General features: G+C 52.4%; 1 protein-coding gene, 2 long non-coding RNA genes and 1 other non-coding gene across 12 annotated transcripts; 3 read left to right on the top strand and 1 right to left on the bottom strand.

The window, feature by feature from the left end:
• Positions 1-261: 261 nt before the first annotated feature.
• LOC145531832 (uncharacterized) lies at positions 262-6,333 on the top strand. Its single transcript, XR_014072794.1, has 2 exons — positions 262-497; positions 723-6,333. It is a non-coding gene; the product is annotated as an uncharacterized LOC145531832 (long non-coding RNA).
• LOC145533600 (small nucleolar RNA SNORD60) lies at positions 538-620 on the top strand. The gene has a single exon (XR_014074187.1). It is a non-coding gene; the product is annotated as a small nucleolar RNA SNORD60 (small nucleolar RNA).
• On the bottom strand, positions 6,280-12,284 carry RAB26 (RAB26, member RAS oncogene family). 6 transcript variants are annotated; one of them, XM_081555423.1, is made up of 9 exons: positions 11,931-12,284; positions 10,757-10,867; positions 8,410-8,451; positions 8,251-8,317; positions 8,022-8,074; positions 7,580-7,645; positions 7,444-7,500; positions 7,278-7,354; positions 6,280-7,175 (listed from the first exon to the last, which is right to left on the bottom strand). In XM_081555423.1, the coding sequence occupies exons 1-9, from the start codon at positions 12,111-12,113 to the stop codon at positions 7,073-7,075; spliced, it is 759 nt and encodes a 252-aa protein (XP_081411549.1). In that variant the 5' UTR covers positions 12,114-12,284; the 3' UTR covers positions 6,280-7,072. The 6 variants fall into 6 exon arrangements, with proteins under 6 accessions (XP_081411549.1, XP_081411548.1, XP_081411552.1 ...); XM_081555422.1 differs by having other exon boundaries at positions 7,278-7,375; XM_081555426.1 differs by lacking the exon at positions 10,757-10,867.
• LOC145531831 (uncharacterized) lies at positions 12,021-24,600 on the top strand. 4 transcript variants are annotated; one of them, XR_014072790.1, is made up of 6 exons: positions 12,021-13,545; positions 14,849-14,961; positions 17,333-17,600; positions 18,958-19,066; positions 19,960-20,046; positions 24,417-24,600. It is a non-coding gene; the product is annotated as an uncharacterized LOC145531831 (long non-coding RNA). The 4 variants fall into 4 exon arrangements; XR_014072793.1 differs by lacking the exon at positions 14,849-14,961 and having other exon boundaries at positions 12,032-13,545; positions 17,333-19,216; XR_014072788.1 differs by lacking the exon at positions 14,849-14,961 and having other exon boundaries at positions 12,032-13,545; positions 17,333-19,066.
• The last annotated feature ends 1,820 nt before the right edge of the window (positions 24,601-26,420 follow it).

The raw sequence follows: 26,420 nt of genomic DNA on the forward strand, positions 1-26,420 counted from the left end.
TACGTCGCAGGACTGGATTGGTGGCTTCGGAATCACTCTATGTTGCAGCTAGGTTGAATGGCCTCTGCAAAAGGGTGGGGCTTAAGGGGTCGGGCGCTGGAGTCCGCTTCCGAAAGCGATGCCTTGGCTCGATTGGTGGAGACAGGAAGAGTATAAAGAAGAGCGTATCAGCGGTGACGGGGGCGGATACTTCCTCCAGATTTGCCCAATCGCAGAGCTGGGACAGTTTCTATAAATGCTTGAGTCTCGCGTACGCCCAGTCTTTCAGGATCAAGCACGCGGTGGGAAATGTTACTGTAGACTCCCAACCCTGCACGTTGGAGGAGGGACTCTGGCCCGGCGGGACCTGGGTAGATGGTCCAAACTCGTCGACCAACCTGGCCCCCGGGCTCCTTCCTCAGTCAGAACGCCCACGTTGGTCTTCACCCTCTACGCCCCTCTTGTCTCCCGCTCGCCCCAGTTCCGTCGGAAGTGCGAACTGTTTATGGTTCCCAGAGGTAAGGCTGGGCTGGGGCTGGCTTCCCAAATTCAGTTCCAAGCCTGTGATGAATTGTTTTAATTTCTGACACCTCGTATGAAAACTGCACGTGCAGTCTGATTATATTGCAAGACTGAGGCTTTAGGGTGCCCCCACCGTGGAAGGGCCTGGGGGTGAAAACAGGTCTTGCCAGAAATGGCAGGATAGAGCATTTGACTACATTTGGGCTCTTTCTGACTTTCAGGACCGTCGGTGACCCGGCTGGAGACCTTGAGGTTAGCGTCTTTCTAAGGGGCCTTGCTGCCCTGACGGGGATCGTTGGATTCCAGGTAAATCCAGGGCCTTTCCCAGCTGCGGCTGGGAAATGTCTGGCTTCTCCCTCTGCCCGCTTTCTGCCTCGCTTTTTTTCTATGGCTTCTCTCTTGGGAGGAAGGCTGGTGTTTCATGCCTTTGGGGAAGATAATTTCTTGAACCTCACTTGCAAACTGTACCTTGGTCAACTTCGATGGTATGTCTGGTAGAATTCATACGTCCCTTTAGGCATCATCAGGAACGCAGGGTGAACGACTTGGGACCCTCCTGTTGCTCCCACCTCACACTCTGCCTTCGTGCCACCTTCTGTTAATCCCAATTCCAGTTCCTCCAAGTTACTTTCATTCCCTCTGGGACCCCCCTCACTTCCAGCCTGTGCAGTATATTCCCACCTGCAAGCACCATATTGCCTGGTCAATTCCATGCAGCCCAGTCCCTGGGGGATACACTCAAGTATAGGAAAAATAAAGAGACTCTATGGTTGAACTGATCTTCCTAAGGTCATTTCAGCCAACTGCAGTGTATCAAGTTTGATACTCTTTTAAGGTTTTCTAAAAAGCCTTCACAGGCTGTCCCTGAAAGAGAACAGGGTTTTCTTCTTGTTGGGTCACTTCCTTGATCTTTTTCAGTGTTACCTGGCTTTCAAATACATTTTCTCATTCCTTCTAACAGGTTGACCTCTCTGCTTGCTAGGGTCAATCCCCCTGAAACTAGGTAAAAACTCAGTTAAAATTAGGCCCACAAACACATATGCCATAGCTCCTAGAGGTGGCCTTCGAAGTATTTGGTGATTGAAGAGAAGGAAAGGACTCACCATGAAAAAGCCAGGCCAAGGCTCAAACTAAATAGGTGGCCTTGGCTCTCAACCATGCTTCATAACCTCAGGGCAACCCAAAGTGGGCAGGAGGGGTCAACCATCAGTCTGGAGGTGAGACCACCAAGGGAGGTTTAAGTGTAAGCCAACAAGCCATTGGCCAGTGAGTACCAGGAGCTCCCAGGCCATGCCCAGTCTACACACAAGCCAGTCACTGGGGGTGGGACTGCCCTTGGTTGCTAAAGAAGGGGCCCCTTCTCCTGGAATGGCCATGCTGGAAGCCCAGGGATTCTGGTTGCTCCCCCACCACAAGGGGTGTATCCATCGGGGAGCCCCTGATGGCAGGTAGGATTTTTTTTTTAATACAGAAGCCATTTTGTCCAGATTTCTTGTGCTGGGTCTCCTTCCTGGTGACTAGCTGATAAAAATCCTTGCACCCTTTACTTCACTGAGCCTCTCACATGCCTTTTGGGTTGATTGTCCTACCTCACTATCAAGGAGAGACCTGAGCTCCCTTAGGGCCACATGGCAGTTAGGAAGCCTTAAGCAGCCTCTAACCTTGACCCTGGCTAAGGCTGATCAACAGGAAGAGCAAGGACCTGTTCCCAGCCAGAGTCTACAAGCCGTGAACCCTGCAGTTTGAGACAGAGTCCCTGGAAGGCCATTAACACCCAACTGGCAGAAACTCGCCTTAAGCCAGAAGCTGCTTACCCTAACAAACAATAGCCATAAGATTAGACGGAAAAGGTTACAACCCTAAACAGATGCATTCTTAAAACATAGGCTCTTGGTGCTCTCTCAGTCTGAGTCAAGAGTCCCATTCTTTCAGTTAGCCAAATGAGGGATACAGGATGGTGCGAGACCTCAGCAAGAAGATGCAGTGGTCCCTATACACCCCCTTGTGGCCAGTCCTTATAAAAGTCCCTGAAGATGCTATGTGGTTCACTCTCTGACCTCAAGGATGCCTTTTAAATCCCAGTTGATCCTTCACAATATCAGATTGCCTTTGAGTGGACTAACCCCAACTTGGACCAGATGCAACAATGTACTTGGTGGACAGAAGTACCTACCACAGGGGTGTTGGGACATCAACACTTGTTTGCCCAAACCCTAAGAAAGGAACTAAAGATATGCTAAAAGGGACTGTTCTACAGTCTGTAGATAACATGTTGATATGGAGGCTCAGATGAGAACGACATTGAAGTGCTTAATTTCCTTCAAGCCTGGAGTTACCGGTTCTTCCAGAAAAAGGCACAAATTTCATAGCAACAAGTTCAGTACATGGAATACATTATAATCCCTGGAAATAGACAGCTGTCCCAAGAGAGAAGAGCTATATTAGGCTTGAGTGCCCCCAAAGATGTTTCTTTGTATTTATAAAATTAGTCCTCACTAAAGCTCCTGGTCTGGGTCTCTTTAAAAAGCCATTTTGTATCTGGCTGGAAAGGAGGGGACTACCCTGGGTGGTAGGGTCCTAATACAGAAGCTGGTAGACATTCCTCAGCCAATAGGCTATTTTTCCAAGCAACTGCATTCAGTGGCTCCATGTTGGCCTGGCAGTAGCTGCTGCCAATTTAATTACTGGAGGAGGCTAACAAGCTTAACCTTTGGAAAGTGAAAGTTGCTCATTCTTTGTGACCTCATGGACTATACAGTTCATGGAATTCTGCAGGCCAGAATACTGGAGTGGGTAGCTGTTCCCTTTTTGAGTTGTTATCTGATCCAGCAGTCCAACTCCTGGGCACATACCTAGACAAAACAATTATTCAAAAAGATAACATGCACTCCTGTGTTCATAGTGAAGAGCAAAAAAAAAGATAGTTGCTTAAGTTTATTGCTATGCTCACCACTTATGCTTCTGTAAACTGGCCTGCTTATTTCTCACCACTTCTGGTTCTGTGAACCGGCCTGCTTATTGGGTCAGCCAAACTGCTTAGGCAGGAAAGTCACTAGGGACCCAGAACCCCATGCCATATAAGATAGCCAGAACAAAGCCTGTGCACTCAGCCTCTGGAGGCGACTTAGCGGAGTCCTAACAGGTGCTAAATAAACCGTGCTGTTCTGCATCTCCGAGTGTCACTTGTCTCTTTCCCATGCCATGGTTTCTATAACAAGACACTAAATGTCCATTGACAGATGCGTACATTTTTATCCAAGATGTACATACATGCTATGGAATATTGTTCAGTCTCTAAGTATTGTCCAACTCTTAGGGACCCCATTAACTAGCGTCCATGAGATTTTCCTGACAAGAAGATGAGTGGGTTGCCATTTCCTTCTCTGTAATGAGTTCTAAGCCAGCCTTTTCACTCTCACCCCTAAGTGGCTCTTTAGTTCCTTTTCATTTTCTGCCATTAGGGTGGTATCTGCGTATTTGAGGTTATTTCTCCTCGCAATCTTGCTTTCTCCATAATCCAGTGACTGTTGGCAATTCTGTTCTGCCTCTTTGAAACCCAACTTGTATATTTGAAAGTTCTTGGTTCCCATACTGCTGAAGCCTAGCTTGAAGGATTTTGAGCATAATTTTGCTAGCATGTGATTATGCTTATTTCACATGCTACAAGGTTATGAGCAAAATCCCTCATTTCACAGTGGAATACTATGTGTGTGCTCATTTGTGTCCAACTCTTAGTGACCACATGAAGTGTGTAGCCCATGGAATATTTGGTTCAGCCACTCAGTCCTGTCCAACTCATGTTGGCATGTCCAACTCTTTGTTACTCAGCCACAAAACATGAAATGCTGTTTACAGCAACATGGAGGGACCTAGAGATATATGTATGGTGGGGTCACTTTGCTGTACACCAGAAATTAAAACATTGTAAGTCAGCTATACTTCAGTAAAAATTTTAAAGAACTGCCACACCTTCAACCCACCTAAACCCCAAGTAACAGTAACACATTAGCCTTGACTCAGCTTGACAAGACAATCTGTGACCATGGAATGTCCATGGAATTCTCCAGGGGATCTTCCCAACCCAAGTGTTGAACCTAGGCAGATTCTTTACCAGCTGAGCCACAAAGAAGCCCAAGAATACTATGAGTGGGTAGCCTATCCCTTCTCCAAGGAATCTTTCTACCCAGGATTCAAACCGGGGTCTCCTGCGTTGCAGGTGGATTCTTTACCAACTGAGCTACCAGGGAAGCTCGGGAAGGAGACATTCAAAATGCCATGCAGCTGTATTTCATGTAACAATCCCCTGTAAAGTATGGGGCTGAGATCTTGCAGCTTGAAAACTAGTAGCCACCATTCACTGCCAAGGACAAGAAAAGGTCCCAAGTTAGGCGAGGGAGCAGCAGGGCAAGGATACACAGAACTATACCAGAATGGTCTTATCAACTGGATAGCCACGGTGGTATTGTCACTCACCTAGAGCCAGACATCTTGGAGTCAAGTGGATCTTAGTAGGCATTACTACAAAGCTACTAGAGGCAATAGAATTCCAGCTGAGCTATTTCAAATCCTAAAAGATGATGCTGTGAAAGTGCTGCTCTGATGTCAAGAAATTTGGAAAACGGGTGGCCACAGGACTGGGAATGGTCAGTTTTCATTCCAGTCCCTGTGAAAGTCGCTCAGTCGTGTCCTACTCTTTGTGACCCCATGGACTATACAATCCAGACATCTATTTCTTTGTAGTCTGGATATAAGCCAGCTGCCCTCTTCAACAGACCACAACCTCTTTCTCAGGATTAGCTGTGGCCTTTGCTTGTCTAAACAATGTTCTGTTTATGAGACAATGTACACTAGGCCAGCTGAGTAACCAAAGGAACCTAGTCTCACCATCTAGAACATCACCCACCCTGGGAGAAAAGGGCAGTTGGCCTCATTTCAGCAGGGGTTGGAGCTGTTTGTGGTGGGGCCACCCCTTGGGGAAGCTTTGCTACTCATAAAGCTCCATGATCTTTCAGATATCCTCTCTGCCATGAGTGAATCCACCTGGAACTCACTGCAGACTGTCATTGTCTCTTGGGCTGATAAAGTGACTGATAATAGACTGGCCTTGTACTGGAAGTGTGTGCAGTAAGATTTGTTACATCATGACACTGGGTAGTAAAATTACACAGCCATGCCAAGTGGCTTCATCCTTTCTAACGGGGTAACCCAAGTGCTGACTGTCTAGGATGCACTTTATTAAAGGGATGTTATTGAGTATTGTCTGGTTTTTAACCCCCATTTGGGCCTCTAGTTGCCATGATCCTTTTACTAGCTTTTGGTCCCTGCCTTTTTAATCCGTTGAGTTCGTTTCTTCCAGTTTGCAACAATTCCATGTCAAGGTGATGGTGAGGCAGGGGTTCCAGCAGAAGTCACCCTGGACAAGGCAGGAATAGAGTTCTATGGCCCTAGTTAGGTAGGGGCCATGAGCCTAGCGCTAGGCTGAAGAAGCTGCAGAAGATCTTTACCTCTCAACCTCTCTGTAAAGATTTCTTGGGGTACAGCACGTGTGTTTGTTTTCACACCTGTTAGCACGGCAGAGGACTCCCTGGGATGACTGCTCATCCCTGGGCAGTCTTGGGGCAACATGAAAATGGAAGTTCATGCCAGTGATTTTCCACCTACTAGGACCACCTTCTCTAGGTTTTTGGGTTGTCTTTGCCTTGGGGTGGTTCGTGAACTCTTTAATTCCTTACGGATGGTTCCAGAGCTTGTGGCTGTCTTTCAATGGATGAGACGCACTCCAGAAAACAAACTTTATTCACCAGGATCGGAAATAAAAGCTTTTCATCAAAAGACTGACTTGGGAATTTTTTCTTTAGTACAAGGTGGAGTGCCCTGCCCACCCCTGTGACTTGACCTCACTGGGCCCAGGCTGTGTGTCAGCCTGCTGAAATGGTACCCTGGTCCACAGGCAAGGCTGGTGGTCCTGATTTCTCTAACATTTCCGTGACTTCCCATGTGCTGAACACTGCGTTACAAAGCCATAGCCTTGGCATCCTCCACGAGGATCTGAAAGACCCTGTTGATGTTGATCCAGGGCCTCCCATTGAGGGGACTGGCAGCAGGCAGTTGTGGTCCTTGGGGTGCAGTGCAGGATGGGATTGGTGGTGAAGCCCTCTGCCCCCGGTGTGGGCAGAGTCCTGCCCCTTCCTTCCTGGGCGAGTACAGCTGAAGACATGGCTTTCTAGGCAGTTAGGCACTGTACACATGGTGTGGGTGCTGCAGCCCACCCTGGAAGTTGGGGGTGCCCATGGGGGGATGGAGGTGGCAGAGCCCCGTGGCCAGAGGGCCAGGTGCCTGGCAGTCTACACTTCAGGTGTCCCTCCTGTACAGAAGATGGTTGCCTTGGGGGCAAGGCCCTCGGGCAGCAGCAGGTGAAGGACTGCAGACACCCTGGCTTTGTAAAGCCTGTGTTGGGACCGTGGCTCTGGATCCCTGCCCAGATGAGGGGTGGGTGAAGCTCAGCCTGGGTCTGACTGCTGTAGGCTGTCCAGTCTTCCAGGAGGACGCCTGGAGGCCAGGCCGCACAGGCTCAGGGTCTGCAGCAGGAAGCCCCCCGGCCCTCCTTCTGGATGTAGTCGTGCAGCCGGAAGTGGGGCTCGCCGGGGGCCTTGGTGCAGCGCTGTTTCAGCTCCCTGTGGAGCAGGGGTGACTGTGGGATGGCGCAGCCTGGACCCCCAAGGAAGGGGCGCGGAACCCTGGGTCTGGGGCTCCTCCTGGTGACCATGAGGACTCACTTGGCTATGGCCATGAAGGCCAAGTCCACATTGAGCCCCGTCTTGGCACTGGTCTCCATGAACGGCAGCCCGTAGTCCTGCAAACAGCCATGGGCAGCCTGGCAGGGGCGGCTCAGGCACCATAGCCCTGGGGCGCTCGCTCGCCACCCACCCCACCCCAGCTCACCTTGGCCAGCTTCTCTGCGTCCTCCCGCTTCACTGCATGCTCCTGGGCAGAGTCCACCTGGCATAGGAACCTTGGTGAGAGCTGGCCCTGTCACCCACCCCCACCCCCGGCTCCCCTCTAAGGCTAGAGTGCCCACCTTGTTCCCCAGCAGCATGAGAACCACATCGTCCTGGGCGTGCTCCTGGATCTCAGTCAGCCAAGCCTGCGTGGGTGGGGCTGAGGCCAGGCTGGAGGCCAGTGCTCTGGGCACCCTGGCCCTCCAGGACACACCCCCAGAGTGCCTGATGGTGTCTAACCAGCAGAGGGTCCCCGGAACTAGTGCACCCTGGGTGCCATGCACGGGCAACCCAACAGCTCCCTTATCTAAGGTGTTGGACTGGAAGGTGCCTCAGGAACCCCCCTTCGGCTCACTCAACATGCTCCTGGTGGGGCAGTCTTTCCCCCTCCCCCGCTGTCAGGAGGGTCCTCAGGAGTCTGGGACCCTGAGGCCATCTGTGCCAGAGGGGGTGTTGGGGACGTGGGCGGCCCCATCTCGGCTTGTCTCCCCACCGCCCGACCCCCGGAAGGAAGCCTCTGACCTGGATGCTGTCGAAGGAGGCCTTGTTGGTGACATCATAGAGTAGCAGCAGTGCTGGGGGGAAGGGCAGTGAGGACCTCCCGAGCCCACAGCACCCGCACCCGCCCCTCCGCCTCGTGCGCCATGCCCTTCCCGCTCCTGCCCTCCTCACACCCTAGGTGCCCTCCTGGGGCAGAAGCCTGGGGGCCGTGGCCCCGACTCCCCGGAGCTGGTACGGGCCCCGTGCTCACCGTGGGCGTCGCGGTAGTAGGTGTGGGTGATGCTGCGGAACCTCTCCTGGCCAGCCGTGTCCCAGATCTATGACCGGGGCACCTACAGCCATCAGCGCTGCCTGGTCCTTCCCAGGGTGCCCCTGCCCTCACCCCCCCACCCCCGACATCACCTCTCACCTGCAGCTTCACCTTCATGCCGTCCACATCCACAACTTTGTTCTGAAACACAACCAGCTAGCTCCAGCGAGGGCCCAGCACCTAATGCAGTGTCCTAGGTGGCGGCTAGACCCCCTCCAGCGGGCTTGGGAATTGGGGGTTGAGGTGGAGTGGATAGGGTGGGGGTGGGCAGTCAGTACCAGGCCAGGGCTGAGCCTGAGGTGAAGAGCTCCAGGTGTGCCCCTGAGTCCACTACCCCACGCCTCCGCTGGCCAGACTCTGCCCTCAGGCCCACCTCCTGGTTCTCCTCTGACCACCTACTGCCCTCCACCTGCAGATAATGCTTCCCCTTGAATCTGAGTCCCTGGGGGCCACCCAGCTCTCGCCGACACCTCCTCTACCTCCTGCTGCTGGGCCCCTTCTGGTGGCCCACGCACAGCGGGTGCCCAGGCCACTCCCGCCCAGATGGCCGTCCTGATGGACTTGAAGGTTGCCCCCCTCCATGGCCAGCTGTGTCCAACTCTGGGCCAGGTGTTTCTGCCTCTGCCCAGCCTGGAGGCCTGGCACACAGCCCCGCCAGCTCCTGCCCTCCAGGGCCCCTGGTGGCCACCCACCCCAGTCACTGAGCCCTGTTGACCTGCACCCCCAGCCCATCCCCTCTCCTTCACCCTCGCTGTCCTCTGCTCCCTGGTGCCCAGCCTCAGCTGGCTTCCCTGTGCCCACTTGCCGTTTCAGCTTCACCCTGTATTCCTCTCCCCTGTGCTCTGCTCCTAGCCCCCAGGCCCTTCTCCCGGGCCACCGGCACCTCTGCCTTGAAGGACTTATTTGAAGTCACCCACTGTGTGATGCCAGGCCTATTGCTAACACTGTGCCTCAGTTTCCCCATCCACAAATGGGGATAGCCAGGGTGCCCATCACATGGCTGCCCCAATTACTCTATGAGCACTGTGTGCAAAGCACAGAGAACTGAGTTTGGCCCAGAGCAGGGCTAAACTGGTCATTTAAAAGCCTCTTCTGCAGCTCCCCGGGAATGGGCTCCGTTCGGTAAGCTCAGAACCCAGGACCTGGCCTGGTAACCAGTGGGCGCTCCCTGTGGGCTGGCTGGCGATGCTCCCTTGCCGGGCACTCCCAGTTCAGGACTAGAGCAGGAAGTGGCTCAACTCCGGCTCCCATCTGCTGAGGTGGGGGCGGGGGCTGCCAGTCACCAGCTGAGGCCCCGGGAACAGGGGAACAGCACTTCCTCCCGCTGCACCAGCTCCTGCTGTTGGGTGTTTCTGGGTCTCCAGGGAATGGGTGCAGCCATCAGCCCAGCTTCAGGGACATCACACCTTCCCCGGCGCCCCAAACAGGGTGTGAACCAAACTGCCTCACCTCCCTCCGCACCTGCCCTGGAGCCGAGAGGGAGGCCAGGGCCACCTCCGCTTCTGGCGCCTCCACCCTTACTTCATCCCAGAGCACATGAGGGCTCTACCCCCAAAATGGGATAGAGAATGGCTCCCAAGACTGGAGGGAGCGCCCCCTCCCTGTCCCCAGAATGGGCCTCCCTCACCGCCTTCTGCCGACTGGGTCTAATTAAAGGGTGAGAAAAATGCAAATCTGGGATTTGCTGAGGACACACCAGCACCCCAGGACACGGAGTTCAGACGGGCACCAGAGCCCAGCAGGCCCAAGGCTGTGGTCCCCCATGACCCCACAGGCTGCTTGGGGTGCTGGAGGGCAATTCGGGAGCCAAGAGTGAAGGCCCATCCCCCAGAAGGACCCCAGGATACAGCCCTGGCGGGGGGTGAGGTGGTGAGGGGGTTCTGGAAGGGGAAAGCAGTCAGGGCTGGGGAGCGGGGATCATTTCCCAAAAGCCTCCCCGCCCAAGGACAGGGACTTCTCCTTGGCTCTGAGACCGAGTGTGTGCTTGAGCGCCACAGCCCTCTGTCTAGTAGGACCTAGCACCTCAGGCCCCCTCTGGGCAGTGGGGCAGTGACACTGGCCTCCCCAGCGGCCATGGGTTTTGAGTTCCCATGGGAGCACCAGGATGCACCTCCCTCAAGGCACAAGATCCAGCCCCCAGGGTTGTGCCAGCCTGGGACGCAGGGGTACCATCTCTGCTTCAATCATATACAGCTGCCACCTGTCCCCAGGACCCTTGAGGTGTCGGGAAGCAGGCAGCTTGGTGGTGAAGAAGTCCCAGCTTAACTACCTTGACTGTGGGAGCCAGGTGGGCTAGCCCAGAGCTCCACCTCATGAGGCCGCTGGTCCCAAAGGGATAACGGAGAACCAGCTGCCAGGGGCATTTCAAGAAGCCATGAGCTGGTGTTAGGGGCCCAGGGCATGGCTGGGCCCCGTTGGTGCTTGGGAGGTCAGCTCCCCCTCTTACCCGGAAGTCGATGCCCACGGTGGAGATAAAGGTCCCTGCTAAGAAAGCCCCATCCTTGAAGCGCACGAGCAGGCAGGTCTTCCCCACGCCTGAGTCCCCTACCAGCATGACCTGGGGCACGAGGAAAGGGCAGAGGGCACCTGGGTATCTGGGAACCCCTCCAGGGGAGGGGCCAGTCTCCCCTGAGCTGGCCTGGCCAGAGGGGGCCCATGGGTGAGGGGCAGGAGTGCATGAGGTCTGCAGGTGCAGCAGGGCCTGGGGAGACATAGGGCCTGGACCTCTAACTGCCTTCTCTAGAAGGTTCTGTCCTCCATGGGTGGGGGGGGACAGGAGCTGCTGCCTTCGTGTGGGGCACCACCTGGACACCATGGTTGGTCTGGAAGGGGAGCAACTGGAGTTTCATGGGGAGCAGAACCGGAGTGTTGGTCATTGGGGGCCTCCTGAGAGCCCTGGGGTGGTTGGGGTGGGGGTGGGGGCTCTGCGCCAGAGGGCTTCTTCCAATCCCAGCAAGACTCTAGAGAAATCTGCCAAGTGAGGGTCAGATCTTGGCTTGGGGAGGGGCTCAGGCCAAGGGGCCGGGAGGGCATTCAAGCCCTTCTCCTCTCCCCCAGTCTGTTGTCAAAGGTTCCAAAACCCAAGGATGGGCCTGCCACCCCAGCCCCTCAGGATTCATCAGCTTCAGCCTTGGCCAGAAGGAGGCCCCAGCGCGCCTCACCCAGCCTGTGAACCTTTTCCTAGTTTCTCCCCCTAAAAGGAGACTGGAAGACCCTGTGGGTCAGAGAAGGCAACATATGGAAAGATGAGGCTGGGGGCTTCGATAGGGGAAGGAGCATCAGGGAACAAGGAGAAGATACCTGCCAGGCTGTGACTTCCGCAGGACCCCTTGTCCGGCCCTGCCCGCCGGGTGAGGGTCGCCGAGGGGGAGGGGGCAGCCTTGCCATATGTTGGGTTGTCAAACCCGGGTTTGACAGCTGTGTGTGTGTGTGTGTGTGTGTGTGCGCGCGCGGTGCACCGCGCCAGCCTTGCCAGCTGCGGGGTGCTGCTTGGGGAGCCAGCTCCGCGCTGAAGCTCCGCAGGGCCCTGCACCCTTTCCCCGGACCCCCTCCCCGCTCAGCTCGGGCCGGACGCCACCTGCTGCACTCGCATTGCCTGGGGCTGGGGGTGTCCGGCTCACCTTGAAGGCGACGCCGCCGCCGCCAATCGAAGAACGGCCGGGCTGCAGGGGCCCGTTGGGCGGTGCCTCGGGGCCAGGACGCGCAGTCCCGGGTCGCACAAGCCGGGGCCCGTTGGCGGCGGGCAGGGCAGAGGTAGCGGGTGCGCTGCCCGCCTTGCTCTTGGGGGTCTTTTTCCTGGACATGGCGAGCGGGCTGGAGGGCGCTCAGTGCTCTCCCGCCGCAGCCGCCGCGCCCCAGGACGCCCTGCTCTCCGCGCCCTGGGAGCCAGACCCGGACCAGAAGCCGAAGCCGTCCGGCGGCGGCGGCGGCGGCGGCGACATCCCGGGCGCCAGTCTCCGCGCAGCCCCGCCCCCGCCGCCCCACGGCCGCGCAGCCACTCAGGCCCGGCCTCCCGCTGCCGCCGCCAATGGCCACTCGGGGGCGGGGATATGCAAATAAGACGCCCGCCCTGGGGGCGGGGCCCGGGCCCGGGAGCGGGGGGGTCCCGGCGCCTCGGCTCCTGGGGGGCGGTTACCGCTCTAACCTGCGCCCAGGGGTGCCTCTCCGTAACGGCACCCGGGCTTCGGTGCGGGTGTGGGGCCGTGGGCCTGGGTGACCGAGCACTCGGCGTCCTGTTGCTCCTCTGCTGTGCACCACCCCGCCCCGAGCTGCCCCTTGCCCGGTGACCCCCGCCCCCGGACTACCTCCAGGCCCGGGATGAGGAGAGACGGGGGCACTAAGGCAGCGGGCCTGTGTGGGATGGGCACCTGGGACTCGATCCCATCTCAGCTGGAGTTGCCACCTGGCCTGCTGCGGCACCGCCCCCTCCCTTCCAGAGTAGGCAGGGCCAGGAAGCTCCAACACTCCATGCTTGGCAAACAAACCCAGGTGCGCCCCGCTGCCTGGGGCTCAGCTGACAGCTGGTTATCAGAGGCAGGAGGTAGGGCCCAGGCTGAGCGGCAGGGCCGGGGCGACCAGGCACTCTCTCCTGGGGCTTCTGTCTGCCAGGCTCAAGCTTCAGGATCTCCGGGGAAAGGGAAGTCAGTGTCACAGCCAGTGGCAGGCCCTCTGAGCGTCTACTCACCTAGGGCTCTGCCCTGAGGGACCCAGGAGGTGAAGGAGGTGGGAGGCCAGGCTGTGGCTGGCTCCTACGCTTGTCAGTGCTTTCGAGAGCTGACAGTCCAAACCCCATGCTGGGGCCTGGCAGACTCCTCTGCAGGGCCTGGCACCTCTGTCCCAGGACCGCCACCCAAGATGCTCCGGGTTTTGAGGATGAGGCTGAGTTGGTCCTGGAATCCTGGGAGTGGTGAGCTGACATGCGCTTTTCCCAGGGCTTGCAGGCAGCAGGTGCAGACAAAAGGCAGCTCCCTGCTCTGCACTCCTCTGTCCTGAGACATGACCACTGTCACTGGGACCCTGGGCCCTTCAGAGGCTTGAGCCCTCTCAGCTGGCAGTGCCCAGAATCCAAATAATCACAATGGGCAGACGCTGCCTCTGGGGCTCAGAGGTCTGGGCAAACACAGATGGAAGGATGCCACCCAGCCAAGCAATTCCTCCAGAGACCTGGCAGGGCCCTGCATGAGAGGGTTGGGGCAAGGCTGCCCTGAACTGAGTGCCATCGTGTGCTGGGTGCAGGTGAGTGCTGCTCTGGTGCCCCGACGATCAGATGGAAAACCAAGGCTGGGGGTTGGCAGGGGGGTGGGGGGAGAAGGACCGGGAATGGAGCTGTCTAGTCATCAGGCAGGAAGCCGCAGAGCTAGGATATCTACGTGGGAACTGCGGCTCCAGAGAGCATAAAGCAGGGCTTGCCTAGAGGTTCCCTGGAGAGAGACCCATCCCTCAGGGCCCTGTCAGACCTGGGGACCCACCTGAGGGCCCCCTGACCTCCTTGACTGTCTTGCTCCTCTGGTTCCCCAGTTCTTCCAGGTCAGTGCACAGATGTGTGGTTGGTGAGGCCTGAGTTTGGGGTGTTGGGCCCCCACAGCTGTGGCCCTCGGGACTCCAGGTGTCTCACTCCCACAAGGCTGGCCCAGGGTCTCAACTCGGCGGTGCCCACTGACCCTAACATCCTGGTCCATGGGCTCTCTTCTTCTTCCTGCCAGCTGCTGCCAAGGCACGGGAAGCACCAGGGGTTTCATTGCCTTAGGGGTGGGGCTGCAGATGAGGTGTCCTGAGTTGGGGGGGTGGCTACCCATAGAGTAAACAGGAAAAGAGGAGAAGGCTGGCAATCCAGAAAGAGTGGGAAGCCAGGAGCGGAGGGGACTGAAAGTAGTGGAGAAAGACTTGACCTGGCAACCTTTAAAATTGGGAGAGTATGTGAAAATTCAGGTCTCTGGTTTCTCTTGGAAAGAGGGAATTCTGAATCCCTGGCTTGCAGGCCCCCTCTGCCTTCCCTGCCTTCCTGCAGTTCTCCTAATCTTTGATCATCGTGTCTTTTGGTTCCCCTGTTTGCCATCTGTTTCACCCTCTGGGATGTAAGCTCTCTGGGCACAGGAAGCAGCTTGTCTTGGTCACTGTCATATCCCTGGCAGCCGGATCCAGGTCTCAATAAACAGTTATTAAATTGGCGAAAGAAGTATGAGCTAGAAACGTGGGCCCCACTTCAAGAGGACATGTTGTTGCCAACACGAATTTGAGGGAGAACATGCCTCCATAGGCAAGAATAGTAAGTCTAGTGTGTTGAGTAGTGAGAGCAAGACCTTGTGGAGGTGGGGCATTTGCACCGGGCTTTGAAGATTGAGCAGGAGTGCAACACGAGTGGAGACAGAGAAACTTGCCAGGTGGAGGGAGTGAGTATGTGTAGATTCAGAGAGCCAGGAGCCACTTTGAGCAGAAGAGGCTGAAGTGTGGTCCAATTGCTTGGAAGAAATGCGAGGTAATTCGATTGGTGACAAAGGAGGGGGCTAGATTGGAAGGTGAGTTTAAATGTTTTTCCTAGGAGCTTGGAAGTTTTCTGGTGGGAAGTGTAGTTTCTGAGGAGAGCAACAGAGAGAGGGTGCTGCTATTCAGACTGAAATTGAAGAAAGTGGGGAAAACCACTAGAACATTCAGGTATGACCTAAATCAAATCCCTTATGATTATACAGTGGAAGTGAGAAATAGATTTAAGGGACTAGAACTGATAGACAGAGTGCCTGATGAACTATGGACGGAGGTTTGTGACATTGTACAGGAGGCAGGGGTCAAGACCATCCCCACGGAAAAGAAATGCAAAAAAGCAAAACAGCTGTCTGAGGAGGCCTTACAAATAGCTGGGAAAAGAAGAGAAGTGAAAAGCAAAGGAGGAAAGGAAAGATATTCCCATTTGAATGCAGAGTTCCAAAGAATAGCAAGGAGAGATAAGAAAGCCTTCCTCAGAGATCAATGCAAAGAAATAGAGGAAAACAACAGAATGGGAAAGACTAGAGATCTCTTCAAGAAAATTAGAGATACCAAGGGAACATTTCATGTAAAGATGGGCTCGATAAAGGACAGAAATGGTATGGACCTAACAGAAGCAGAAGATATTAAGAAGAGGTGGCAAGAATACACAGAAGAACTGTACAAAAAAGATCTTCACGACCCAGATAATCACGATGGTGTGATCACTCACCTAGAGCCAGACATCCTGGAATGTGAAGTCAAGTGGGCCTTAGAAAGCATCACTACGAACAAAGCTAGTGGAGGTGATGGAATTCCAGTTGAGCTATTTCAAATCCTAACAGATGATGCTGTGAAAGTGCTGCACTAAATCTGCCAGCAAATTTGGAAAACTCAGCAGTGGCCACAGGACTGCAAAAGGTCAGTTTTCATCCCAATCCCAAAGAAAGGAAATGTCAAAGAATGCTCAAACTACCGCACAATTGCACTCATCTCACACGCTAGTAAAGTAATGCTCAAAATTCTCCAAGCCAGGCTTCAGCAATACGTGAACCGTGAACTTCCAGATGTTCAAGCTGGATTTAGAAAAGGCAGAGGAACCAGAGACCAAATTGCCAACATCTGCTGGATCATCGAAAGAGCAAGAGAGTTCCAGAAAAACATCTATTTCTGCTCTATTGACTATGCCAAAGCCTTTGACTGTGTGGATCACAATAAACTGTGGAAAATTCTGAAAGAGATGGGAATACCAGACCACCTGACCTGCCTCTTGAGAAACCTGTGTGCAGGTCAGGAAGCAACAGTTAGAACTGGACATGGAACAACAGACTGATTCCAAATAGGAAAAGGAGTGTGTCAAGGCTGTATATTGTCACCCTGCTTATTTAACTTATATGCAGAGTACATCATGAGAAACACTGGGCTGCAAGAAGCACAAGCTGGAATCAAGATTGCCGGGAGAAATATCAATAACCTCAGATATTCAGATGACACCACCTTTATGGCAGAAAGTGAAAAGGAACTAAAAAGCCTCTTGATGAAGGTGAAGGAGGAGAGTGAAAGAGTTGGCTTAAAGCTCACCATTCAGAAAACTAAGGTCATGACATCTGGTTCCATCCCTTTATGGGAAATAGATGGGGAAACAGTGGCTGACTTTATTTTTCTGGGCTCCAAAATCACTGCAGATGGTGAATGCAGACCTGAAATTAAAAGACGCTTACTCCTTGGAAGGAAAGTTATGACCAACCTAGATAGCATATTAAAAAGCAGAGACATTACTTTGCCAACAAAGGTCCGTCTAGTCAAGTCTATGGTTTTTCCAGTAGTCATGTATGGATGTGAGAGTTGGACGGTGAAGAAAGCTGAGCACTGAAGAATTGACGCTTTTGAACTGTGGTGTTGGAGAAGACTCTTTAGAGTCCCTTGGACTGCAAGAAGATCCAACCAGTCCATCTTAAAGGAGATCAGTCCTGGGTGTTCACTGGAAGGACTGTTGTTGAAACTGAAACTCCAATACTTTGGCCACCTCATGCGAAGAGTTGACTCATTGGAAAAGACCCTGATGCTGGGAAGGATTAAGGGCAGGAGGAGAAGGGGACGACAGAGGATGAGATGGCTGGATGGCATCACCGACTTGATGGACCTGAGTTTGGGTAAACTCCGGGAGTTGGTAATGGATAGGGAGGCCTGGCATGCTGCGGTTCATGGGGTCACAAAGAGTTGGACACGACTGAGCAACTGAACTGAACTGAACTGAAAGGTGCTGCTCCTGGCTCCTGGGTGTGGCCAGGAGGAGCTGGGTGGTACAGCGTGTGGACAGGGAGGTGAGTTTGAGGGGATTGCAGGAGCCCAAGGAGGGGTAATGAGGACAGGGGGAGCCAGAATCTGCAGGCCTGGAGGTGAGGCAAGAAAGAATCCGAGACCCTGCAGACTGCACGGCTGGATTCAAGATGACAGGTGCTTTGCTGCTGTTCCCAGTGAGGGGAGGGTCTATGGCGGCTGTCTGTGACTGCTGTGACCAATGCAAGTGACCCTGTGCCTGTTTCTGGACCATACCCTCCAGGCTGACAGCTCTCCTTTCCTGGCTCCTCGAACACTCATTCTTGGGACCCAGCTGCCACACCATGAGAAAGCTCGAGCGTCCTGGTGGAGAAGCCCAGGTGGAGAGGACCTCACTTGCCAGCCTTGTGAGCGAAGAAGACACCCTGGCAGGTCCCAGGAAGAGGAGATGAGCACCCACACTGCAGACGCTGAGCATGTGGAGATGTCTGTCACACAGCCCTGGACACGGGCACCTAGCAAGGGGAGAAGCAGGCTGTGTGGTGGGAAAGGTCAGCAGCGGGGCTCTGGCTGGAGCTGGGGATCTTCAGACCTGGAGCAGAGACCTCCCGAAGGCAGGCTAGGTCCCTGAGGCAGGGGTTGGAGCTGAAATGAGTCCTGGGGCTGAGGTAGAGGTGAGGATGAGGGCTGTGTCTCCTGGGGAGGGGGCCGTTCTGGCTTCAGGGTGGCCCTGCCTGATAGCTCAGTTGGTATAGAATCCGCCTGGAATGCAGGAGACCTTGGTTCGATCCCTGGGTTGGAAGATCTGCTGGAGAAGGGAAAGGCTACCCACTCTAGTATTCTTGGGCTTCCCTTGCGACTCAGCTGGTAAAGAATCTGCCTGCAATGCGGGAGACCTGGGTTGGATCCCTGGGTTGGGAAGATCCCCTTGAGAAGGGAAAGGCTACCCACTCCAGTATTCTGGCCTGGAGAATTCCATGGACTTTATAGTCCATAGGGTCGCAAAGAGTTGGATGCAATTGAGCGACTTTCACTTTCACTGCTGGGTGTGGGGGGCAGGTGGGCTGCACAGTTCCACATCCCAGCAAATGGATGGAACCACCCCGGGCGTCACTCCTGGACCCTCTCTCCAGCACCCTCTGCTGGCCTGGACCTCTGGTCCCCTTGTCTGGGGCCTTCACCTCCTGCACTCTCCCTTCTGACTTGTCCGTCCACATGTCTGACCAGGGGTCCTAGAGTGGTGTGTGCTGTGACTCCCCAGCCATGAGAACCAACTGGAATCTATGGCCTCAGTCAGTCTCTCTCTGGTCTCCGATTTTCCAAGCACTCCGGCTTCGCTGCTCAGCCATAGGGTGTGGCCCTCAAGCCAGGCAACCTTAGGCAGGAATAAGAGTCCTCCCTGACCTTCCTTCCAGGCTCTGCTTGGATCCTCCTCCTCTGGGCAGACTTCCTGGGCTCCTCCTGCCCCCAGTCTTGTACAGGCACATGGACACTCACGTTTGCTCTCCAGTGGTTCCTGGGGACTGTGCTGCCCCCGCACCAGTCAGTGAGGTTCCTGAGGACAGTGTCCGTCCTGCCTGCCCTCACCACACATTGGAGGGTCAGCCCAGGACTGAGCAGAACAGAGTGAGGCTGGACTTCAGGCTCCTTTAGCCAGAGGGGAGGGGCAGAGCCCCCAATACTTGTGCCCTCAGAGCACCTCCCAAGAAGACAGTCCTGTAGAATTCAGCGATCTGCAATCTCAGGGAGAGGGACCCTGGCTGGGAGTGGTGCCCGAAGGCAGGGGCCCCACTGGGTGTGTAGCACCCACTGACCCCCCCCCAGGTATGGGGCTCACATTGTCTGAACCCGCTCTCCTCTCTGTGAGATGAGGGGGTGGGAAGAACTGATCTCTGAGGCCCCTTCTAGCTCAAACACCTTATGTTCCATGAGATCCCCGTGAACGTTGCCATGGAGACATCAGAGAGGAGCTGCAACAGCGCGGATGTGACTGAGGAGTCACCTGAGGAAGCAGCTGGTATCAGAGGAGCCCTCCCGACCCCCCACTGACCCCAAGGCCCTGGAGCTCAGGGGCCATACTCTGCAACCGTGCCAAGGGAACACGCCGTGTGCCCCGCACGCCCCCTGAGGCCCAGCGGGTAGAAGGAGTGCATGTCCATCCCCGCCTGTGAGGAAAAGGACTGACTGGCACAGTGGGGGGTGGGTTGTGGAACACAGCGCTGTTCCCTTGCAGGTGTGGCTGTGAGCCCCCCCCCCATCCTTGCTTCCCACGGCCGCTCAGGAACTGACATCTGGCTGCTCTTGGCAGCCTCGAGACAAAAAGTGTGCCAGTCGCAGTGTGGAGAGTGTGGGGGAGGCCTCGCTCTGATCCAGCCCCTGCACTGAGGCCCCCAGGGGGGCAAGACCTCGCAGCTCCCGCATGCCACACATGGCCTCCTGGCAGGGGAGACCTCTGTGTCAGTGGGAAGGAATAAAATGAACCCCGTGTAACCATAACAACCACTGAAGTCTGCAGCTGGCTGCCCCTGGAGTGGGCCAAGCTATTCACTTGCCTTATCTCTTTTCTTTTCTTAATTATAAAAATAATATATATATGAGTTTTGCAGGCACGTAGGCTGCACAAAAGGGAAAGGCAAGAATTAAAGTCCTTGTTTTGGGACTTCCCTAGTGGGCCAATGGTTAAGAATCTGCCTTCCAATGCAGGGGACTCGGGTTTATTCCTGGTCGTGGAAGTAAGATCCCACATGCCTCAGGGCAACTAAACCCATGTGCTATAATGAAGACCCAGCACAGCCCCCCTAAAAATATCTCTTCACTCCCCCCAGATCACGTCCTTCAGGGGTAACCACTGTAGCTTTGGTAACGGCTCATAGGTGAATTCCTTACAGCTGCTGTAACAAATTTTCACAGACACAGCAGCACAAAGCAACTCAACTTGGCCATCCTGCGCTTCGGAGACCAGAAGTGTGAGATGACCTTCATGGGACTGAAGTCAAGGTGTGTCAGCAAGGCGGGTTCCTCCTGGGGGCTCCAGGGCAGAGTCCCTGACTCTTCAGCTTCTGGTGGTCTCCAGCTTTTCTTTGCTTGTGGCCACATCACTCCAGTTTCCACCTCCATAGGCACCTGGCCTTCTCTTCTGCCATCGAAACTTCTTACAAGGACGTTTGTGATTACAACACATTTAAGGTCTGCCTGGATAGTCCAAGGTCATTCCCCATCTTGACCATTCATTTAGTCACATCTGCGTTAACTTTTGTAATATGAAGTAGTGTTCACACCCTCTGGGGGTTAGGACCTTGATGCCTTTGGGATCCTTCATTCAGCTGAAAGAGGGCCATTCAAGTTTTTATTTTGGGACTTTGAAACAAGGTTTCTGTGACTGAGCAAATCTAAAAAAAGTCACTGGATTATGGATTTCTTTTTCTATCTTATATTTGTCCCCATTTTTTTAGGTATCCAAATTATGTTTACTAAGTACATTGCATATTTATGCATAAGCATGCATAAAGTACATTGAGATGTGATCCTTGTTCTCTAAGAGTATAAATAAAATCACAGCTATCTGATCTTTCCACATTTGATAGGATTTTCCCATTAAAAGAGCTGAACTAGGGACTCCCCTGTGTAGGAGTTCCATCCGGGAACTAAGATCCCACATGCTGCATGGTATGGCCAAAAAATGTTTTTTTAATTAAGAAAAAAGAAAAGATCTAAGTGTCTTTTTGTGGCAAGGCTCTGATATATTTTCAATTTCTTCCTTGGATGTTAGTTTTCTACTTTTTCTTGAGTCAGTTTTTATAGTTTATATTATTTCAACATGTTTTTAGACAAAACAATTTTAGATAAAAAAATTGCACATAATCTCATAATTTTTCACTCTTTATTTCTGTGAATAAATCTTCATTCTTAATGTGCTGTATTTTATTTTCATCTCTCTTTCAGCTATACTTGCCAAGAGATTTAAAAAAGAAACTTAATAGCCTTGCTTATTAAAAATGGCTCTTGATTTTATTAATCAATTCTACTTTTTTTTTTATTTTACTTCTTTATTGCTGCACAAGGGTTTTCTCTAGTTGTGGCAAGCGGGGTTGTTGAGGTGCATGGGCCTCTCTTTGCAGTGGCTTCCCTTGTGCAGCATGGGCTCTAGGCAAAGGGGCTTAACAGCTGTGGTGCACCAGAGATGGGATCTATGTCCCCTGCATTGGCAGGCAGATTCTTATCCACTGTACCACCAAGGAAGTCCCTCTACTTTTTTTTTTATACGATTTTTTTTTTATATGGACCATTTTTAAAAAGTCTTTTTTGAATTTGTTACATTATTGCTTCTTTTATTTATTTATTTATTTTTTTGGCCAAGAGGCATGTGTGATTCCTAACTCCCTGACTAGGGGTCACACCCATACACCCTGCACTGGAAGACAAAGTCTTAACCACAGAATCACCAGGAAAGTCCCTACTTTTTCTTTTTAAAATAGCTAACTTATATTCTTAACTTTCTAATTTTCTTCCTTCTACTTTGCTTTGGTTTATTTTATAGTTGTTTTTCTAGAATGTTGACAAGCATGTTTAACTTATATACTAGTTTGATATTCCATGATCATCAATTTAAAAAAGTAATATTATCAGTTTCCCTCCACGTATAACTTTGTGTACCATAGATTTGGTAAGATGTGTGCTCATTACTAGTCATTTCTATAGATAATCTGATTTTAATCTTGATTTAAAATAATTAAAAGTTAAAAGATTTAAAAAAGGGTATTTCAATTTCTAGATGGTAAAATTTTTAAATATCAGGTTTATTGGGGCATAATTTATGTACACCTGTTGTTGAATTAGTTGCTCAGTCGTGTCTGACTCTTGTGATCCCATGAACTGTAGCCTGCCAAATTCCTCTGTCCATGGGCTTTTCCCAGACAAGAATACAAGTGTGGGTTGCCATTTTCTTCTCCAGGGGATCTTCCTCACCCAGGGATTGAACCCATGTCTCCTGCATTGGCAGGTGGATTCTCTACCACTGAGCCACCAGAGAAGCCCTTTTGTATACCAACATTCACCAATCTGAACTAAAAAGTTCAGTGAGTTTTGACAAATATCATTATTTAAGCATCACCATACTCATGATATAAAACATTTTTGTCACCTCCAAAATTTCCTCATGTCCCTTTGCAGTAATTCCTTCCTTCCACCCCTAGCTCCTGGCTACCACTGACCTGCTTTTTGTCATTGTGAGTGTTTAAATATGTAAGAAACAACTTTATGAATGTCTAACACATCCAATAACTGCACAGTTTTAAAGTGTGCAATTTGATTAGTTTTGACGTAAGTGTACACCCATGAAACCATCACTGCAATTAAGATAATGGAGATATCCACCACTTCCACATTTACCTTTCAGTTACCTGAGTCATCAGGATGTCCATCCTTGTCCCAGACCCTCAGTGAATGGCTCTTCAGGCTTTTACCCAGGTGAACATCCCTGGGTTAAGCTGGGTTTGGGGAAGCCCCAGCTGTGAGCTAGACTCGTGATGCGGTTAGCAGATGAAAGGACCCAGAGCACCTCTAGGGGGCAGTGTTTCCTAAGGTCACTTAATTGCATAATCTTCCAGATACTTGTCAAAGTACTGTTACATAAACTAGAACTTACTAACTGTGTGGTTCAAACTCTCCATATCGTTACTGAATTAAAAAAAATTGTTCACTGGATTTGTACAGTTCAAAGGGAGGTGTAAAAAAGTCTTCCACAATGATTTTGTGAATTTTTAAGTGTAGCTGTGTTTGCTGATGTTCTTTTTTTGAGAACACAATGGTTCATTATATGTTCTACACAGATTGTATTTTTAATTAGTGCAAAAAAAATGGACTCATTTCCCATTTACTATCTTTTGATTTAGGTTTTATTTTCCTAGTATTAATACTGCCACTCCATCCTCTTTGTGTCTTCATTTTTCTATTTCTTTACTCTCAGCCTTCTAGGTTGTTTGTCTTAGCTGTGTCTCTGTAAACAACATTTACCTGGACTTAGTGTGCCTTCTTATTATGAAAATCTTTGCTCTTTATCAAGGGAATTTAACTCATTTATATTTATAGTGATCATTCACATGCTTGGTCTTACTTTGTGTTCTGGTTAATACACTGATCCACTGTTGCCTTTTTTAATTCTTTCCTTCCTGGGCCAATCAGGTTTTCTTGTTTCTTTCCCCTCACCTCTAGTTTCCCCCTTTATTTTAAACTAATAGTTATCATTAAGTATTAATAAAAAGCATTGAAATCTATATTTTATCAAGAATTAAACGTTTCTTGGAGTTTCCTAATGGCACAGTGGATAGGAATTCACTTGCTAATGCAGGGGACAGGGGGTTGATCCCTGGTCTGGGAATATTCCACATGCCGTGGAGCAACAAAGCCCATGGGCCACAGCTACTGAAGCCTGAGTACCTAGAGCCTGTGCTCCACAAGAGAAACCACCACAATAAGCTGGTGTACCACAACAAAGAGTAGTCCCCGTTCGCAGCAACTAGAGAAAGTTTGCTTGCTGCAATGAAGACGTAATGCAGCCATAATTAATTAATTCTTATAAACAAACGTTTCTCCAATGTCCCCCTCCCTCAATCAGGGAGGATCTTTGGCACATTTTATTTCCTCTGACTCACCAAGTGATTTGTTGAAATAGTGTAGAATTTCATTTCCAGATAATTAATTTTCTTCTTTATACATGTCTTTCCAGGGGACTTTCCTGGTAATCTAGCAGTTAAGACTCTGCTCTTCCAATGCAGGGGATCCCTGGTCAGGGCACTCGATCCCACATGCATGCGGCCACTAAAAAGTCCACATGCTGCAGTGAAGATCCTGTAAGCCACAAGTAAGACCCAGCCCAGCCTGAATAAATAGATTTTGAATAAGGACTCCCTGCTTTTAATGCAGGGGTTGCAAGTTCGATCCCTGGTCAGGGAACTAAAATACCACACGCCCTGTGGCAAAAACCCTATATATATATGGGCTTCCCTGGTGGCTCAGATGGTAAAGAATCCCCCTCAGTGCAGGAGACCTGGGTTCTATCCCTGGGTCGGGAAGATCCCCTGGAGAAGGAAACGGCAACCCACTCCAGTATTCCTGCCTGGAGAATTCCATGGACAGAGGAGCCTGGCCGTCTACTGTCCATGGGGTCACAAAGAGTCAGATATAACTGAGAGACTGTCTCTCTCTCTCTCTCACACACACACACACACACACACATATATATACACACACATATTTTTCTATTTCAGAAATCCTTTTCAATCAATTGCATATATTCCATAGCGACATTCAAGCAGTCCTTTAGACTTGGTTAATCTGTTTTGCTTATTTTGCATCACTCTTTCTTACAGGTGTATCTTCCCTCATCTTGAGTCCTTGAATCTTAACAGTTGGTCATTTGACTGGAATTAAAAAACTGGGGTTTGAAAAGTAATCTCAGTCCTTCCACTTACCTGCTGTGTGACTGGGCAACTTTCTTAAACTCTCTGTGTATTAGTTACCCCCTTTAATAAAAGGAATAGTAATAGAACACACCTCCTAGAGTCCTGAAGAGTGGATGGAACAAGGCCGTCACTGAGTGGGTGGGGAGTTGAAAGATGTGGGTTTCCTCCCTCCAATCTCTCAGGAAGTTCTCGCCACTAATCCTTTCACTCCCTGCGCACACATTCTCCTCTGCGGTCCGCTTCTCCCACTCTGTTGGAACCCTCCCCTTAGCCTGGAAATTGGTTCAAGTCTCTCCCGTATTAAGAGAAAACCTTGGCTCTCACTTTGTGTCCTTCTCTTGTCCCTTGCCTCCTTTTCCTTTCATATCTAAGCTTCTAGAAACAGGGAAACAAGCCGTGTCTACATCCCCTCACTTGCTACCATCCTGCATCTGCCTTTCTGCCGTCCCCTCCACTCAGTGTGACTCAGCAAGGGTCACGGTGAACACAGCGCCTTCAGTTTCCTGCAGCAACACAGCAGGGTGGAGGAGGCATCGAGTGACCCTGGGGAGGGCTGTCCGGTAGGATAAGCTGGGGGACACGTGCTTGTGTCCCCGGATGGCGGTGTAATGTGAATGAGCACGAGATGGGGGCTGGGGAAGCTTCCTGGAGGAGGAGTCACCTCTGCTGAGTCTGCAAAGGGGTGGGACACAAAAGCATTCCAAGCCAAGGGAAGAACATGGGGCAAGGCCAGGAGGTGGGAGGCTGTAGAGGGTTCTGGAAGCCCCACGAGGAGGTGCAGGGGGAACAGGGAGGGACTGACAGTTGCACCCGCCCAGGCCTGCTCTGTTTCTGCAGCACAAGCCCCTGTGGGCTTCTCCCCTGGAGCTCCTCCCCCAGCTTCCCCTCTGCTTCTCTGCCTCTCTCACTTTGACTCCCCCCAAGGCTTCCCCCTTCCCCAACTCCAGGCTGGGGTTTCTGCCTCTGGATTCTCCCACCTGCCCCAGGTGTGCTCACTACCCCTCCTCCAGCTTCATACCCCACCTCTAGCTGTACTCTGGACACCTTCTCCAGTGGCTGGGCCCAGCCCCATCTGTCCAGAAGCCCCTCCTCACCTTTCCCCCCACATCTCTCCTCCGTGGGACATCCTCCTACGCCCCCCCCAACCCTGGCCCCCAGCCAACAGTCTCTCCACCCATTCTGACACCCAGCCCCCAGGCAGGGCACCATCTGAGCCTCCTCCTTCTCCTCCCCCTCCTCTTGCTTTGTCCCATAGAGTCCACTGTGGCTCAGCCTCCATGCCAGTGTTTCCATGGTAGGTCCCCAAGCACTCCCTCTGTGACTCTATGTCATAAGGGCCCCAAGGCCCAAGGGGTCTGCAGGCTTCACGATCCCTCCCTGTTAGGATGGAAGTTCCTCCTTGGGTCTAACTTAAGCCCCTCCCCCACACTGCTCTAAGGTCCTGATTTGGGGACAAAGTGGGTTGTGAGAATTGAGTCTTCAGAACGGACCCCTGCTGCTGGGGCAGGACCATCCGCTTCCCCTACCCCCCAGAGCCTCTGCTTGCTCCTGGGTCGTTGGCCTGTGAGGCTGGCAGGCTGTGCCCCGCTCACCTCCTGCTGGGGCCTGAGCCGGGAACCTGTTCTTCCTTGGGTCTTTCCTGGGAGCTGGTGCCGACTTGGGTGTGACCCTCTCCCAGTCCTAAAACAGGTTTGCTATGCCATGGCCTGCTTGAGAAAGGGAGGTACCTGTGCCTTTTCACCCCCCAGGAAATAGCAGAGCTTCAGTGTGCCCACACGGTGGTCCTACCAGGACTTCCCAGAAAGTGGCCTCAGGACCTGGGTACAACACCTGTGGATTCAGTTGAGGCTGCCAGCTAGCTTAAGATGAAGCACATGGAGGGAGCTGGGAAGTCTTCAGACACAGCCTGAC

The sequence above is a fragment of the Giraffa tippelskirchi genome, chromosome 13, assembly GCF_054371585.1.
Source record: "Giraffa tippelskirchi isolate mGirTip1 chromosome 13, T2T-mGirTip1v1.2.pri, whole genome shotgun sequence".
NCBI classification, from domain to species: Eukaryota; Metazoa; Chordata; class Mammalia; order Artiodactyla; family Giraffidae; genus Giraffa; species Giraffa tippelskirchi.